General features: G+C 41.9%; 1 protein-coding gene across 4 annotated transcripts in view; it reads left to right on the top strand.

Annotated features, from left to right (window-relative positions):
• The window catches only part of FGGY (FGGY carbohydrate kinase domain containing), a 129,469-nt gene that overhangs the window by 54,113 nt on the left and 56,892 nt on the right, over window positions 1-18,464 (top strand). For all 4 annotated transcript variants that reach the window (XM_059478187.1, XM_059478188.1, XM_059478189.1 and 1 more), the window contains 2 exons: window positions 7,220-7,348; window positions 11,708-11,811. In XM_059478187.1, coding sequence (XP_059334170.1) covers window positions 7,220-7,348; window positions 11,708-11,811 — 233 coding nt within the window. The remainder of the gene's footprint in view (window positions 1-7,219; window positions 7,349-11,707; window positions 11,812-18,464) is intronic.

Below are 18,464 nucleotides of genomic sequence, written 5' to 3' on the forward strand. Positions count from 1 at the left end.
AAAGTTCCACACTCCTGTGATTTCTGTTTTATTTTATACTTTTTCCATCTTGAGATCACTGAATCACACAAATCATTGGGATTATAAAGGCCATCTTGAAATGATCAGAGCAGGGTCACCTACAGAAGGTTTTTCAGGGCTGTGTCTGTTGAGTTTTAAGTATTTCCAAAGGTGGAGGTTCTGAAATCTGCAACCTGTTCCATTGTCCTGACCACTTCTCCCCAATAAATTTTTTTTTTTGTTTGGTTTAAATGTAATTTGCTGTGTTTCAATTTGTGCTTGTCACACTTGTAGTGTCACTGGGGGGCACTGAGAAGGGTCTTTCTCCCTGATTTCTACTCCCTCCCATTAGATATTGATAAATTTATGGATAAAATCTTCCCCCTCCACCTCCAAGCCTTCTCCTTGCTGTCCAGTCTAGGATACTCTTCCTCTTTCCAATAACTGTTCTTGAACAGGCTGAGCTGAGCTCAGGTGGCTCAAGTTTCTCTAGGATGTTTCCTGGGTGACATTTTCCATTCCTTTTCCACCAGGAAAGGACCCATCATTCACCCTGCTTATCATCAGCTTGAGTCCTGCTGGCAGGTGGTTGCTTTCCACTTCTCCTCTCTGCTCTAAGAAGTGAGGAGTGCTGTGTGCTGTCCCTCCATCCCTCATAGCTCAAAGTTTGTAAAAGTTTAGGTCTTTTAAAAAATAGTAATAAAGAAATATTCCACTGTCCACTCATAGAGTTTTGGTCCCAGACTCTGCCTGCTTCTACTCTGGCAACACTGAGGACTTGAGAACTTTTGAGTATGAAAGCTAGGAGCTTTTTCATTGAATTTCTGGTTTTAAATTTCATAGAAGCTTTGAGTAGACTTGGGCCTATTGTAATTGTTCAATATTTAAATTTCTGAGATATTATCCTCCTTCCTTATCTTTCATACTGTTCTAAAAAATAGAAAATAAAAAAGAGACATTTCTCAGAATAGTTCTGGTCATTCCTTCTTTTTACCTGACTCTTCCTCTCCCTAGTCTCGATTTGTTATTCATCTTCTTTTTTTTTTAGGCTTCAGCCTCCTGCTGAGATAACTTTTAAAACAGTGCTGTCTGCTTTATGAGTCAGGATTCACAAAATCAGAAGGGCTATTTCAAACAATTTGCTAACTTCCTCCAAGTCAGAGGCTGTTGGACTCCTTAAAATTAATGTTTAAGTAGTTTAAAGTGTATCTTAGAACCAGTCTTGATTTTATAATTTCCTGTGATGGAGAGCCCACTTCACACTGAAAGGTTGTTGATTGTTAGTTGCTGTCATGTCTCAAAATTAATGAATTAATTAAAGAGCACTTGATTTTTCATCTGATTTAACTTCCTACTCCTGCCTGGCAGACCGTAGGGCCACGCTTGACCTGCGCAGGCTCAAATTTCCTGTGATCAAGGAAAACACTGAGGTTTCCCCCCAAAACTCTTGGGTGAACTGTCATACTTCTCAATCCTTGCAATTGTTCTCCTGGCTCATTTCTGAACTCCTTTAGTTTACAGTGCATCAGTATCTTTTCAGTATGGATACTAAATGGATACTGTGTGAATGTCATGGGGAATAAGTTTGGCTGAAAGATTTAAAAGTCTCTTTTCAGTAACTGATGAGATTATTTTTGATCGGGCATTTATTTCAGAAAAAGGGATAATTATTTATTTTAAGAGGAGTTGCTATCATGTGAGTTGTTAAAAACATCCAGTTTAAAAAAAATCTGTTAAGTAATAATCCATGATTAATACAAGCTAAGTAATAATCCATGATTAATACAAGCTAAATTGCCTTTACAGCAATGTACTGCACCAGAGCAGAGCAACTCTGAAAGTAGAGCAATAGTCCTGCCATCTGCATGGATTTTTGTATCTGTAGAGACTCTGAAGAATATTGTGCTTAAAGACAGACAGAAATGTCAATTACCAACCTAATGAAATTACTGGTTGCAAGCAAAAACTTGAGCTCAGGTAGCTGGGTTTGGATATAAATGCATTCCCTCTAACTTAGTAAGACATCAAGTTACTGCATTCTATACCTTTAGTAAGGCATCAGATCTTTGTGTTTTATAGCCAGATGCAGTTCAGCAGTGAGCAGTGAACCACACATGGCAGGACACATTCATTCTGCACTGTCTCACTGCAGTCTAGCAAAGAAAACTCAGTTCCAGCCATCATAACGTGCCTGTTGATCCAATGATGCAGAATTTCTTTTTCCTTTTGACCTTCCCCCAGGAAAGCTTCTAATTTATACATGGAGTAGGTCTCGTTCCTTAAGCCAAATAAGCCAAGCAGTCTCTGTTGAAGTAGGCACCTCTGCTTTACTGACCAATTTGTGCTCAGCTTAATGAACCAGGATGTGCCTGATTTGATTTTGCCAGAGTTTAGCAGCCTAATACGTCTGCCTGAAGTATTTACACATTAGGTAGTGGAGATGTAGTTCAGCCAAAGGCTCTCTGGGAGGGTGGGATGGAAAAGCCCCAAATTAGATTTGCCTCGAGCTACTGTGGCAGCTCGTGTAGACAGAGATGAATTTTGAACCAAAGGAAGCCAAAGTGATTTTGTTTAACCATTTTCCTCACTTTTAAATAAGCTGGCATATAATATCACAATTTGTTTTGGTTTTCCTCAATGAAAATTCTGAAGTCTTTAACAGCTGACAAGGAAGTTTTATAGAGGTTATTTGGAGGTTAAAAAAGCCCCAAATCTCACTGTTTTTAATATCTTTTAACCACCATGCATTCAGTCCTAAGAAAAAAATAGTATAACTTTACAGTCAGCATCATTATTCTGCTTCCTTCTGATCTTAGTGCTATTTTGGCTACTCAGCTGGGGTAAAAATTGTAAAAAAAATCAGCCATACACATCTCATTTAAATGTGAGTATTGTCTGCAATTTAGAGGGATATTTGATAATGTGTAGTGTGTGAGATAGGTTTGGGACAATGTATATTATTTATTGAGATTCCTTGTGCATCCCAGATTTTGGCATTGTGAGAATTATTATGGAACAGAAGAAGTGGATGCATGCTTTGTAATGAACATGAAGGGGGAAAATTCCTTATGTTTCTTATTACATTTGGATGGGCAGTGTTTTTTTTTTTTTACTAAGGTCCTGTTTCCTTTGATGCCTATTCAGCTCTGTTTTGTTTAATGAGATAACTTCTTCAGTGCATGTTCTCTATCACTTATTTAACAGGATATCTGTTTTCTGTGTTGTCCTTTAAATCAGAAAGCAGTTTAATTGTTCAGTATGGGTGGGGCTGTGAAATGGGGACGGGATGTACCCTTGGGTTGTGTTTCTTTCTGAGGCTGCTGGGATTTCGGCAAGGGATTGTTATGTCCAAATTCAGGTTTGTTTGGGTCTCAGTGAAGGGACATCTCCTTTGAATTTTTCTTCCTTTCATATTTTTATGCCCTTATGCAGTTAAATATACAAAGTGCAGCCCTTTTCTACAAGATAGATGAAAAGCTGTGCTGGAGTCAGCTGCACCCCGGCTGCTCTGAGCTTTTGTTTGAAAAGGGGCTACATCCTGATGTACCCCATTCTGTTAAACATTAGTGAGCCAATATAGTGAATTTGGATCAAGTTGACTGAAGATGCATTATCTGCCTCGTGTGTTGTGGCTGGTAAATAGCTGGTTCCTGTGGGAAGCACCTAAAAAGGTTGAGGGTCTTTGGTAGCACATAAATTCTTTAAACAAAGTTTGATCACAGCAAACTCTAACATCAGTCTTCGAAGAAGGATAAAAGAGAAGGAAGAGATTCAGACAGTTTTTTCCTTTTGTAAACTGGCTGCTTTATAGGGGAAAAAATAGCTGGAAATAGCCTGTCTCGTCCCAAATGAAAGGTTGTGGATTAAGGCACTGCATTAGTGAAACAGCTGCACCAATGTGAAACAGAAAGTCCTCCAGCTTCAGCCATTATGGGTTTGTTTGGTTAGCTCTAATTTTGGAAGTCATTATAGCAAAGGTAAATGACTTGCACAGGAGACTACTGTCAACAAAAGACTCGATACATTTACTTTGGCAGGAGCCTTGAGGAGTCTCAGGCCTTTCAGTGCCTCCTTTATGCAGCTCCTGTCCTGCTCTCACTGTGTGCCTGTGTGCAGGCAGCTCTCCCTGCCTGCCTCCCTCCCTGCCTCCCCTCCCACAAGTTCTTTGCCCCTGGCAGGTCGGATTTAAGGGTGGCAGCACCTGCTGCTGAATTGCTGGGGTGTAGCTGTAGAATATCTTTATGCTCAGAGTAGCTGCTCCTGGGCTTCTAAAGCTGCTGTGTTCTGCTCAAGTGAGAATCTGCTCCCTCCCAGTCTAGTACTGGAATACAGTCTGTATAAAAAACTTCACTTTTAATTGTGTCTCCTTACTGGTTGGTGTTTGTGTTTCCTTATTTTATCATTTAATAGCTTTACACTTAAAGATTCTCAGCATGCTGATGCTTAGCTGAGTTTTCTAGCTTTTTGGTGAAGATTAAACTGTGAGAATAATTTCCTTCCCAGGCCCATATGGTCAAGTGAAGGCTCAGAGTGTCCATTCCACACTGACTTACACTTGTATAGGTGGGGAGGCAAATTCCTGATGACAGAAGGAGTGCCCCAGCAGAGCCTGCTCCTTCTTTCCACAGAACTCCTTGGGAACATTTCCTATGGGCCTGGCAGAGCTTTCCTTGCTCTGTAAAGCTGGGGGGGTGAAGGAGAGGGGCAGAGTGAGAATCCTCTCCCTGTGCACTCAGTTTGTCTGTCCTGCACTCCCTGGCTGCTGGGTGACCCGGAGCTCCCCTTGCAATGCCTGCCATGGGTAACTTCTGACTGCTCTCCCTTCCCAGCTGTGGGGAAGTGCTTTCAGTCACTGAATATTTGTTCAGGCAGACTTTGACTTCTAAAACATATGGGGTAGACTACTGTTAATTATTTTATTTAAAATACAAGATGATTATGCTGCCTCTCCAAATGACAAGAGCTCCATCCCTGCATGTCCTCACACACATTTTATGCCCATTGCTGCTGGTCATTCTGATAAATAACCAGTACCAAAGGAATTATAAGGTCATTTTCTTGTGCTGCTGTGGAGGAGAGGATTATCTTTATCTCTAAGATTGTTCCCTTAGTGCTTATTAACTAGAAATACAGTAATTGAGAACCTGGTAGGAAAAGATTTTGTCTGATAATAGCCCTGATCTCTAAAATGGAGTATAACTACATAATAATTACACACTCAAGTGTTTGACTGGTATGACTGATATAAAAACTAGCCAACCATGGGATGGCATGCTTGGAAAGAGGTTTTATTTCAGATTAATTTAATCTCATGCTGTATATACACCATGGTTTTGCTTTCAGGTCAGGCAATTGATTCTGAAGAAGAAGATGTGGGTTTAGCTGCATGAACTCTTTTGAACTTCCTTCCACCTGCAGGGTCTTTGAATGTCAGGAGAAGCAGACAGCTTTGGCATTTTGCTCCAATGTCTTTAAAAAGCCTGAAATGTTACTAGAAAAATCTCTTAAAGAGGAACATCCTTCACTCCAGTATATTGAGAAAAAATGCAAAAGATACATCTCTTGGAAAGGCCAGGACAGTGTTTTGACTTTACAGTAAGTAACTAGTAAAATGCAGAAGTAATAAAACACAGATTTTTTTTTTCCCGTGAGGAGGTGACCTAATGTCCTCATGTCCTTCTGTATAAAGCTTAATGATGAGGTTTGCTTACTGCCCCCAATATTGAATATGAACCCACTGTCAAGTGCAACAGTCTTGGCTGTGCAGACTTGTTTTAAATTTCCAGTGTGAGGTTCAGCCTGGAATTTCAGGGGCAGTGATGTGTGGCTGTCAATAGAACAGAAACTCTTGGAGAAGTGAGCAACTGTGAAGTTGTGTGTGCTGATCCCAAAATGCTCCATACACTGCATCCATCAGGAAGTGGGCAGAGGGAGAATGTAGCTTTAAAAAATGAAGAACCAACATAATGTACAGCAAAGATCTAATTAATATCTAAAATTGAAGACCTGTGAATTTTATATAATGACTTTTTAATCAAAAATTAAGGTTGTATAACTGCATTTCTATAAGTTTATGTTTGTGGGAGTTAGTGTATTCCTGATATTTGATGAAATGCTATTCCTTTTGATTAGTGTCTGTTGTGGAGGGTGTTTTATGTCCTTTCTACATACCAGAACATGCTTCAGATGTAACATTCTCAATAAAATTGACTGTGAAGATAGTCTTATTTTATTTTAAAGAGGAATTTTGCCAACTCTGCCTAGATTTGTTGAATTTAGTAAACATTCCAGGTAGGTACTAAAAGCTCTGGCATTGGCAGGGAGGTCTGAGGGATCTCCCACTGTGCTTTCTGCCTCTCACCCCCAAACCTTTGCACAAATATGGAAGTGTGTGCAGTCCCAGGAGCTCAGTCTCACTGCTCCAGCTGTGGGGGGCTGAGAGGAGGCTCTTGGGGGTGTCCCTAAATTCTGGTACTTGAAAGAATCTAGATTTGTTCTTCTAAGCTCAGACAAAATAGGGGGTGTGTTATGGCAGGACCTGCCCCTGGGCTCCCTGTGACAGGGCAGGGAGGGCAGGGCTGTGTTCTTGTCTTCTTCAAACTGCACAGGCCAGGGAAGGCTCAGAAAGGGATTATTTAAGTCTGTGAGGGAATACAGCTGCAACTGGAGGAATTTGCTGTTTAAGCCAGTTTCTTTTTCAGAGTTTCTGTTGCTATAGCCACCTTATTCCTAGCAGAACTGCTGGAAAGGATGGAAATGGAAAGAAAAAATTGGCCAGTTCCTTGTGCATTCCTTGTGCAACAGGTGCAGTGTTCATTTGTGAGCACAGACTGAGCTGAATCTCCTTCCATGCCCAGAGAATGCCTGCAGGCAGCACCTTCCACAAGAACCTGGGATTTCTGCATTTCACATCTCCTGGAGACATGCCAAGCAGAATTTAATTGCTTGTGGTGCAATCTTTCTCTGTGGCTAGATAGGATATTGAATGCTTTTGAACTCCTAAATTGCCATGGGATGGCCTGATCTGGCGCAGTTGTTTTTAATCTGCAGCCAGATAATGAAAGATGCTCCATCACACAGAGCTCTGTGATGCACTTCTTTGTTTTGTAGATACGAGGCTTCACTGGAGGGGGAGGGAGGGAGCTCCAGCAATAACACACACGTTTGTTTTTCTGTTTAGCAAATTGACAGGTGTTTGGTTTGTCTTGTGTCTGCCCAGGAAACCACGTCCTGTCTCCTGGAGAGGCTGTTGGGAAAGGTCTGACAGCGGGCGCTGCGGAAGAGCTCGGGCTCCCCGAAGGGATTGCAGTGGCAGCGTCTCTCATTGATGCACATGCTGGAGGACTAGGTACTCACTCATGGATTCACTGCTCTTGGAGACAGGCAGTGTTGAATTCATTTCAGAAAGCCATTTCTGTCACAGACTGTTTTTATCCAGCCATTTGCTCTGGTGGTGTTCTTAAAAGCACCCCCAAATCATCACAATAAGTACCAGCACTGCAAATCTGTTTCTAGAAAGAGGATATAGAAAGAGGAGCTGGGGTTGTTTAGCCTGGAGAAAAGGAGACTCAGGGGCGACCTCATCACTCTCTACAACTTCCTGAAGGGTGGCTGTGGTGAGCTGGGGGTCGGTCTCTTTCTCCGGGCGACAACAGATAGAACAAGAGGACACAGTCTCAAGCTGAGTCAAGGGAGATGCAAGTTAGAATTAAGAAGGAAGTATTTTACAGAAAGAGTGGTCAGATACTGGAATCATCTACCCAGTGAGGTGGTGGAGTCATCATCCCTCGAAGAGTTCAAAAAAAGACTGGATGTGGCACTTGCTGCCATGATCTAGTTGAACAGTTAGAACATGGGTTGGACTTGATGATCTTATAGGTCTCTTCCAGCCTTGAATTTTCTGTGATTCTGTGATTCTGTGATATATCACTGCTATATGTCTTTTCAGCTGGATTTGCAAATTGTTTGTTAATTTCTGCTAGTTCCACTTTTGACTGAAACACCATGGTGTTGGAATGCCAATGTGCTGAGAGTTTGCATCTTCTGTTACTCAAAACTTTGGGGATAGGCAAGAATAAAGCACAAACAACCACTCTGAGGGAGAGGCCTCATGTTTGAGGCTTGTTCATAGTTATGATTCTTATTGCCTTTAGAAGTGATTCATGATTCAAAGCTTTAAGGTCTGGTGCTTTGACTTTTTAAAATTTTCTAGCACAATATTCTTATGTTTAGCCCTGGTTCATCTCTTCTGAAATACATTTGATGAGGCCAAACAAGTTCATTCTCCTACTATGCTGTTTGGCCTTGTCCAAATGCTGTCAATAAGAGATTCAGTGTAACTTTTAACTTTCTCAGCAGGAAATTGAGGGTTTTTTAGTTTGCTAGTTTAGAAAACAGTCTTACCTCAGGAAGTTTCAGTGTTATTGAAACAGTACTCTTTAATGGAAATCTATTGCTCATCAGAGGATTTTTTACTAGATCTAACTGAAATACGATTAGGCGCTAAACTACCGGTTTTGCTTCAAATGTTTTGTGCTGTTTAAAAATCCCATTTGTCCTTCTAGAAACTGTGGCCTGGAACTTCTTTAGTGTTTAAATCCCTTTACTTTGCTTTTGGTGAGGTAAAGCAGTCAGAGAGATTGCTTTTCTTGCTACCTGGAAAGGATTAGATGTAGATCTGTCTGCAAAAAGGAAGACTGAGCTTCAGTGTCATATTTGTAGGTGTGTTGTGACTGGCTTAAAAATATCTGTCACTATCCTAATTGCATAAAAACGTGTTTAAAACTGTGTGCCTTGGCAATTCTGTGTTCTTGGAAAAGAACAGAGTAATAATCTGACCTGAAAGAATGAACTTGCAGCAAAACTGGGTTGTCATGGAGCATGTTAAAGTGGCAGTGGAAGGTCCTTATTTAATTGGCATCGTTATGGATCCAGAGCACAAAAAGTTTGCCCATTTTTTCATGTGCTGAACTCAATCAATTGAATTTTAAAAAGAATAGAGAGCAACTGTCTGTTCCTTGGTACAGACTTGTGAAAAGAAACTCTGACACTAGAAACACTCAGCTGCTGGCATCCCTCAGGAAAGGGCTGCAGTGGATAAAGACAGTCTGCTAATCTGAATATGTTTTCCCAGATGGCACCACAAACACCAGCAGACTCCTGGAATGATTGCCAGGAGGAGAAAACCAACACACAGGTTGTTGTTGGAGACAGGGGGGCATTACAGAGGGGAGATAGTGGGAGACACCATAGCTCAGTGCAGTCTGGGATAAGAGGAGCATTTACAGTGGAACTCACAATTCTTGAATCTGGGAAGGGTAATAAATGTATTGGAAGTGGTGTGGAAACTTAGTAGAAAGGTCAGCAAAAAGTGAAAGATTTCATAGCAAAAATGAAAATATTTTGATAACAAAAGTGACAGCAGGAGCAAAAGGAGAGTCAAAGAGTGCAGATATCTGTAAAGAAAATATCCTGCAGGCTAAGCCAGGATGATGTGAGGGACATCTTGTTTGCAGTGTTAATAACTTTTGATGCAGCTCAGATCTGCTCTTGGCTGGATATGAAGTGTGGTTTGGCTGAGCAGGTTCCTAAGTTTATGAGGGCTTCAAAGCTTTGAGTACAATAAGGTAAGGAATTGTTTAGTGTGTATGTTTGAGGAGGTCATGTGGGACTCCTGGATCAGTCCATCTGATACCTCTTATGGAAAAGTGAGGATCTAAGAGCCAAGCAGTTATATCTTGCATTTTGACCTACTGTACTAATTTCAGAGAATGTACAGATAAAACTGTGAGCATGCCAGGCCAGGCTTGTGGGGCTGGCCTCATAAAAATGCTGTTTACATTGCACCTTTTCAAAAGGCGTCAGCATTGTTTGAACAAAAGTAGATGATTTATGGTGCAGTGTCTAAAATACCATGTCACTGTGGAAGAGATCCAGAAGTACACATTGCTAAGCACTGCTTGCCTTCCTAAAAAGCTCTCCTCTGTTCTGTGTGGTGCACAGACTTCTTGTTCTCAGCCTCTGCTTCTGAATCTGCCTCAGACTATGAAAAGTTTCACCTAAGCTAAAGGTGAAGGTGACTTATAACAGCAATTATATAACTTTTAGCCAATATTCCAGACTTATTTGCTGACTTTAATTACTCACAAATAGGAGGATTCTAACAATTCTAAACACTGGTGAAGCCACTGACTAAAATTCCAAAAAGAGCCATAATTCCAGTTTTGCAGAAGGCATATTTTCTTAGCAATTAAAAAGATCTTTTCAGTTTTATATTGTTTATGAAAATACATTTGCAGCATATGCTGACTATATAGTTTAATAGATTTCTTCCCTCTCAAGTGTGAACAGTATTTTTAACTCAAGAAATTCTAATATGGTCTTGCTTAGTACAGGAATTTGCCTTGTAGACAACCCTATCCAAAACTCCTAATATGCATTCATTATGTTGAAGCAGTGAAAAATAAAACATGAAGTAGAAGCCTTACTTTTAGTTTTTTGTGGTTCCTAACTCTCTTTAGAAATTCATAGTTACAAGTCAGTTTAGTTAAAGGGACATGAGGATGGATTTTTTTCAGACTTTAAAATTGTAGCCCTTAATTTTCTGATGATTTAGATGACTTCCAACCATGGTAATATCAGGATAGCCATGGTGATCCCAGTAAGAGAAACCCCACCAGACTGATTTGATAACAGAGCATTGCAGTGGTGATCTAAACAAGAGGGTGTTAATGAAATGTAGGATATGAACCAGCCCTAGCACTTAGCATCTTTCACAATGTCCAGCAAATGTTTTCCTGATCCTTGTACAGGGAGATGAAGGGGACTTTTTTATCAGTATTGACATACTGGTCTCCAAATTGAGTTTTGCAGATGAAAATGCACAGTCTGGTGGCCAGCCTGCCAGCTGAAAAGCAATGTTTAAGAAAAGCAAAGTGTAATGTAAAAATGTTACTTGTTGGCTGCTGCATTTTGCTGAGTGCAGCACAAGGCGGTGCCAGGATGTAGCCTGGGAGAAGAGGAGGAGGAGGAGAGGGCAGATTGCCTCTGTAGCCTCCCCTGAAGTGACTCAAGCAGGATGGGATGTGTTTGAGGCTCAGCTGTAGGTCTGCCTGGCATCTCCTGGGTGTATTTTCTGCTGCAGGCTGAGTGATGCTGACTCTGTGCTCCTCAGAGCCAAGCTCAGTTCCTCGAAGGGGAGGAAAAAATCTGCCTTTAGATGGTTCTGACGTGGACAGAACAGCAGCAGCAGTGAAGACAACAAAGCTGGCAGCCTTCCAGTCTCCTGCCAAGTTACCCCTTTCTCCAGCTCATCCCCTGACAAAACACATCATCCAGGATGTTCATGATAAACTGTGAACAAATAAAACATCTGCAGCCTGCCAATACAGCAGGGCACTTTTATTCTGCATGTCAGTGAGCTACCTAAGAGAATAAATGTCAGGTAAAATAACACTTTCTAGGTAAAATAGCGCTTAAAAATCATGATGATAGACATGCATTTAGAAAAAATCATCTTGGGTCCTTATTCCTGAAATAAATACTTTAATATGATGGATAAAATTATTTTCTTTGTTGGCTAAGTAGACTTTCTTAATTTGTGGCAGTGGTGTGAGATACTCAGCAATTATTTGAGTGCAGACAAGGTCTGTTTGGTGCAGGGTGGCTTGTTCTTCTTTAACAGAGAATTTTAATTTTACTTTAATAGGAGTAATTGGAGCAGATGTGAAAGGACACAACCTTCCATGTGAGAACCAGCCCATTACATCCCGAGTCGCTATGATCTGTGGAACATCTTCGTGCCACATGGGGGTAGGTTGTATGTGTCATCCTCATTGGTGCAGAATTTACTAACTTATGTTTTTGAAGGGAAAATTGACCTTTGTCCTTCTCACCCCGTTCTTTTTTCCTGGAATTTTTTTCTGGTAACTCTATCTTTACCTTTGGATATTAATTATAAATTACCGTGCATTTGCTATTAAGCAAGAACTTTAATAGTAGTAGAAATCAATACTGAAAAATGACATGGGAAGTAAAAACCACGATGCCAGAGTGGCTTAAAGAGCAGCCTGAAATCTGAGCCAAAGCCTGAGCCTGAGTTATCTGTGACAGGCCTATCACTAATGTGTTACAGGAGAGTGTCTTTGGAGAAGGAGTGCCCATCTTCAGTCACAGCCCTGCTCCCCCACCTCCTCCCTTAATCAATATAAATCCTTCTCCCTCTGAAAATTGCCATGGTCTATAGAATTATGAGACATATCATGACTAAAAAGAAAGAAAACCCCCCAATAAGCAGTTTTCACTTTGCTGATTTTTCTCAGTGAATTAATACAAAAGCTTTCTCTGAGATTGCAATTAAAATTTAGTGTCTGCTTTTGAAATTTATACTGTTTTAAAATGTATGAGTCTGAGGGCATTCCATTTAGATAAGTACCCTTTTCTGCCACATTTTTTATTTAAAACTCATTTCGGTCTTAAATTTAGAATGATTAGAACTTGGATTTTTCCAAAAAAGGAGCAAATGGCACTGGGAGTGTTAGAGGTGTTGGAGAGGAATGACATGCTTCATGGAGAAAGCTCCAGGAGAGAATAAGAAGGAGGCTGATAATAAAACATCAGGCTTAACAGTAAGTTAAGTTGTCTCTGTAGTAACAGTATGAATCCATGGTGGTCTTGAGCATGAATAAATGGTGATCATATCACGTGGATTGTCTTCAGCAAAGCATTTTAGCACGTGATTGAATTTAAAGACATGAATAATCCCACTATTGTGAAGCAGAGCATTGAGCCTAAATCCCATAGAGCAATTGGAATATATTTTGGTTCCTTCCTAAACAAAAGTTTCAAGCTTCAAACTCCATTATTCTTGGCTTGCTCTGTCTTTGAAAAGTTTCCACTAGTACCTGTCTGTCTGTCATAGGGCAGGTGGGGCACACTGAGAGAGGGAGTCGCCCTTCAAGCCCTGCCGCTGTTTCCATTATTTCCTGCTTTTTTGATGGAGGTTTCTACCCCTTCAGCAGAAGCTGTTTGGGTGAACTCTTGCTAACCTGTTTCATTTAGCTGAGTTAGTTTGAATTGTTAAAATGAGTTAATGGAGACATAGTGCTGGACTGCAGTGAGCTGAGGAGCTCACAGGCAGCTTCCCCCAAAGGTCTAAGGGCAGTGTTGGGTAGCTGGCCATGGGCCAGCTGGCTCTGGCTCATTCCTTTAGCACAACCAGCCCTGGAGGAGGACATGTGTGTGGTTTTTTATTAATTGTTGATATTTGTACATTGGTAAGTTCTAGCATACACTCAGTTCACAACAGTAGATTGTTAGACTTCCCAAACTTGAGCATGGCACATCAATATTAACATGTTTTTGTCTGCACTGTCCACAACCATGAGAGTTGTGGCTTCATTAAATATGCTAATGCAGCAAAAGGGATGTGATAAAATCCATGTTGATGCTCCGTCATCAAAGCAACCCAAAATTGGAACACAGACTGCATGAGGCAGAACCTTTTAAGGCCTTTAATCACTTCAGTTCAAACTCAGGAATAGATGCTTGTGCAGCTTTTGCTAGATTTAAGTAGATTTTTACTTAAATCTACCTACTCAGCATTTTATAATCATTTCCTTAACTGCCTGCCTTCGCCCATCTGCACAGGGAGGGGTATAACAATCTGTAGCCAGCAGACAATAAGTAAATTCTAAACTTCTCTGGATCTAATCTGTGAAAGGATTTTAGTTTTCTGTTCTTTTATCTATTACCTGAACAGGCTGCATGAAGTGAGCGTGGAGCACACAGAGCAGTGGTATTTGTGTTTTAATGAGACCTATATGCAGCTGCATTTGGCCAAAATTAGCTGTTCCTTTTTTTAATTAGGGCTATAAAATGAAAGTATATTATACTTGTGTTTTGATAGAAATATATATTTTCTCTCTCAGTGTGCACCAAGGGACCCTGAGGGCTACAGAGATTAATCATCGAGTTTAATTTAATGCAGTGGGAGAGAGACCTGTGTGGTCAGGCGGGCATTAAAAAGTGCCTTTGATGTGCCTCAGGTGCACTGAGCCCCAGTGAGCCAGCAACAATAATACCTTTGTGAGATGATCAGAGACGAGAGAGGGAGAAAATGGCCTGTGTGGAAACTCAAGGCCGTCCTTTGTTGTGGTTCTGGCAAACGAAGGAGCCAACTGTCAGGAGAAATTCAGCAAACAGAAAGCAGGGGGAAAGTACGGCTGGGTTTCTTTCAAGGGGCCATAACAGGAAACTGTTCAAAATCATCTGCAATGCCTTTCTTTTCCAGCCCTTCCTCCTCCTCTGCTCAGGGCAGGGGGACTGCTCTTGGTATCTGTGTGCTGGTACAGTAGTTCCATTCTCTAGACCAAGTACTCCATGAGTCACGGGACTTGAACACAGCATTTACTTTAAACTTTCAGAGAAACTGCTCCTCGACCCAGTTTTCATTACCTCCAGGACTCTAGAGATCTTAAACAAAAGACTTTGCTAATCATGCCTTTGATATTTTAGAAAGTACAAATGTGGAACCTAATTTTACTCATGGCTATAATAGCTTAATTTGTGGTGGAACTACCATTTTTGAGTGAGGATATGCTTTTGGAATTAACCACTGGCAGTTTGGGGTAAACAGAGGCACACAAAGAATTTCATGTTGCTGTTGAATAGCTCATGAAAGCAGCAAAATGCTTGTTGTAATTAGGTTATTGACCCCAGCCCAGGTCTGAGCTGTTGGTTGCTGAAAGTCACTGCCACCTCAGGGCTCATCCATTATCCATGAGGAAAAAGAAAAGAAAAGATGGTTTTCTGAATATTTTTGGACAGTTATGCATTTTACATGATTCTCTGCTGCCTCCTTTGCCCTAGCAAAAGACATGGGTAGAATTTGCATTCGGAATGGCAAATAAGCTGCTCTTTCACTTGTGAAGGATTGTTTTGGGGCTGGGATCCATCCCTGCAGGTTTGGTCTCTGTGCCCAAGGATATTCCCTGACTTTCCTGGGTGGGCTGCCACTGCCATGGTGCTTTGCAGGCAGGGGCTCTGAGCTCCAGCACCCACACTTGGCTTTGGAACTTTTAGGAGCCTTTTCCTCTGTAGCCATGGTGACTACACCAAATGTGTCAGTAGTTTTTCCCAGCAAAATCACAGCGGGTTTGAGGCATTGGAACAGGAGCTTGCCTCTTATTCCTAACTTGTAGTTTGTGTGGGTCTAACAGACATGCCCTAACTTCTGGGAATAAGGTAGTTGGTTTCCCTAAAAGCCTGTCTTCCTGCCAGTATCTCAGGGTTTTATGGGGTATTTTAAAGGTTTTAAAAATCCTTTTTTTTTTTTTCTGAAACGTTTATGTGATTGGGAGGTTTTCAGGCACAGATTTCTGTATTCCCATGTCCCAGTCCTGGACACAAGCATACTTTTTCAGGGCAAAGTTGTACCATCATGAAAATATTTGTTGTTTTTGCTCCAACGCCTTTTGTGATTCCCAGCTGAAGATAGTAGGCAGAGCAGCTTTCAATGGGAGCATGTCTGGCCTAATTTTAGCTTATTAAGGGGGGGAGTGTTAATTTGCTGGTATTTTGGGTCCCAAATGTACAAGGTTTTGTGTTCTGTTATCTCCAGGGTCTCTGATATTTTTTTTTCTGTCTTCATTTCATGATATGGTCTGTGTTCTTCTTCAGTCATGCTTTCTTTATCAGTTCTCTGTACTCAACACCTCTTTTTGAGAATTATCAAGGAATCTCTTCAAGTTTAGATGCAACCTCTTCTTTTGCATCTATTTTTGTTACTTATGTGACTCTTGGCATTGGGACTCACCTGGCTTGGTGCACAATTCTTTTTTTCCCTGGGTGATAACGTTCATGTGGTTTGAACTGTATAATTTAGTCATTTTTTTCAATTGGAGAGGCACAAGTAATTTATCTTCTACCTTTTCAGATTTAATACATGATCTAAAATACAGAGCAACTATGTGAACATAAAATGAGCAGATCATTTTGCTGTCCCAATGTTTACTACGGATTATTTCAGGAAGAACATCCCATATTCTCTCTCTCACTAAGCCTGACTAGCCTTTGAGTGCTTTCTGCTAAAGGAACTCCAGCCCGATTTGCTTATTCTAAATTTGTTCATTTGATTCTCGTGATGACTGGCAAACACAATAGAGCTTCTTTGCTCCACAATATCCTCCCGAGCTGCCAGCTTTGTTCACACAAATAGAGTGTTAAGCACGTTTCCACCCCCAGAGCATGCACAGTACGTGTCCTTTGCAGTACATCCTGGAGAGGAGACAGCAGAGACATGCTGGCTCAAAGTGTTCTCAGAGCCTGATCTCTAATCTCAGTGGGAGCCAGACCAGCAAGTGGATTCAGTGTATTTTGGCTCTGATACCGGAGTCTCCTCTTCAGAACATGCCACGTTGTTAAAGCAGCAGCCTCCGGGGCAATCGCCGCGCAGGGGCTCCGAGCAGTGCGGAGCGGGCAGGGCTGGCAGGGCTGGCGCTGCTTTGGCAGCTCGGTGCCATCCGCGGGGCTGTGCCCGCAGAGCTGGGGGCAGCGCTGGAGCCCCGCTTGCTCCCTCCCTCCCTCCGGCATCCCGGCTCGGAACGTGCGCTCCCCGGGGCACCGGGCACAGCCCAGGGCAGCGCAGCCCTGCCAGCTGGCTGCCACCCAGCCGGCAGCAGGGACAGCGAGCTGTCCTCCTCCTGACCAGGGGAAAGGCGCTGCCTTCGGGAGGCTCGGGCGGGAGAATGCGGGAGGGAAAAAATAAAACCAAAAGCAGGGGCAGCCTGGGCAAGTCTGGGAGATGATCTGTGTGGGCTTTATGGAATTGATCAGCACCTGCCGTCTTGCTTTTTAAATATTTGTCTCCCCTCTAAAGCCTGTAGAGTCTTTGGGGTGGGAGAAAGAGCTGAGTGTCACAGGAGCCTCTCCCTCGCTCTGTCCTCATTCGGCACAGTTCTTCTATATTGCATTTGGCAGCAGTCACAGTGCTGACTTCCCAGCTAATGAAGATGTTTTACATTTAGGGAAGGCTGCATGAAATGAAAACCACGTTTACTTCACAACTGTTGTTGCAGGTTGCCCGTCCTTGGTGTACACAGATTTAGGCTCATGTAGAAAAGGTCACAGAGCCTCTTTAGGTGCCTTTTCAGCCAATGGTCTTAAAAAGGTTATAAATCCATAAAATTGCCACCTTCTTTTACTTGTCCCTCAAAGAACTCCTCCACACCCTTTTTAATGAAACTCTCTTGTTCCATGTTCCAGCATCCTCAGTTTCAAAAAAACCCAAACACAACTGTAATATCCCCTTTGCTGGCATTAATTTGCTGTTGTATGCTTTGCTTGCTTTGTTTTCTTTTTAAAAAGCAAGAAGTAAAATATTTCTGCTAGCAGGGCATATAAAAGATTGTTGCTTTTCTGACCGCCCTATTATATTAATAAAAGCTAGGAAGACTTCAGTAGTGGTGGGAGATCATGTGCAGGCAGCCTCCAAAACCCAAAGCACTTACTTGCAGAACTAGTAAACCACAAAGCTTAAGATCTTGAAATGTAAATAGGAAGTTGGAGAGTTTACTTTAGAGCCAGCAGTGGTGAGTCTGTACAATGTTTATTTCTGCTTGCCTCCCAGCCTTTCCTAAAGCTTGGCAGAGATGAAAGGGAGGCTTTCTCAGCGAGTTATTAAAAGTTTTTGTTATGAGCAAGATTCCTTTGTTCCTGGCCTGGCATAATTCAAAGCTCAGGTATGCCTTGGTGATGGAGAGGATGTTCCTATTTAGCCTATGCCAGTCCAGAGACATCAAAGTTTTGCACCCCAGTGCCTTGCTGGTAATCAACCTGTGCAGGGGAACGTATCTGAAAGCAATTTAATCTCTATTGTACATAAAGTAGATAATGTTCAGTAATATACCCACAAAACTCTACATTCAACTCTCCTTGCCTTTTGTGAACAGATCAGTTGAGTTCAAAGACTCAAATAATAGATGTGGACAGAGAGAAGGCTTTGAAAAATGCTCTGCTTGGAGAACCATGAAGGCTGATACTCAAGAGGCAACTCACTGGCATCAGTGGAATCTTTGAAAATTCCAACTCACACAGTGCTTTCCATGCTGTGCTTCACTGCAAGCTGCCCCGTTTGACAGAGGATCAGGTGTTGGATTTGAGGTACTGAGCCTTCAGAGTACTTGCCCAGAGCAGCTGTGGCTACTCCATCCCTGGAAGTGCCCAAGGTCAGGTTGGACAGGGCTTGGAGCAGCCTGGGATAGTGGAAGGTGTCCCTGCCCATGGCAGGAGGTGGAGCTGGGTGGGCTTTAAAGTCCTTTCCAACCCAAACCATTCTATGATTCTGTGATTCTTTCTGCAGTGTTTCTGTGTTGGGCTTTCCACGTCTGGCTGCTGATAGGGCTCCTCTCTCTTCTTCACTCCTTTCCCCATGTTTTGCCTTAGGAAGAGTAAGCAAGAGAGACTGA

The sequence above is a fragment of the Ammospiza nelsoni genome, chromosome 9 (assembly GCF_027579445.1).
Source record: "Ammospiza nelsoni isolate bAmmNel1 chromosome 9, bAmmNel1.pri, whole genome shotgun sequence".
NCBI classification, from domain to species: domain Eukaryota; kingdom Metazoa; phylum Chordata; class Aves; order Passeriformes; family Passerellidae; genus Ammospiza; species Ammospiza nelsoni.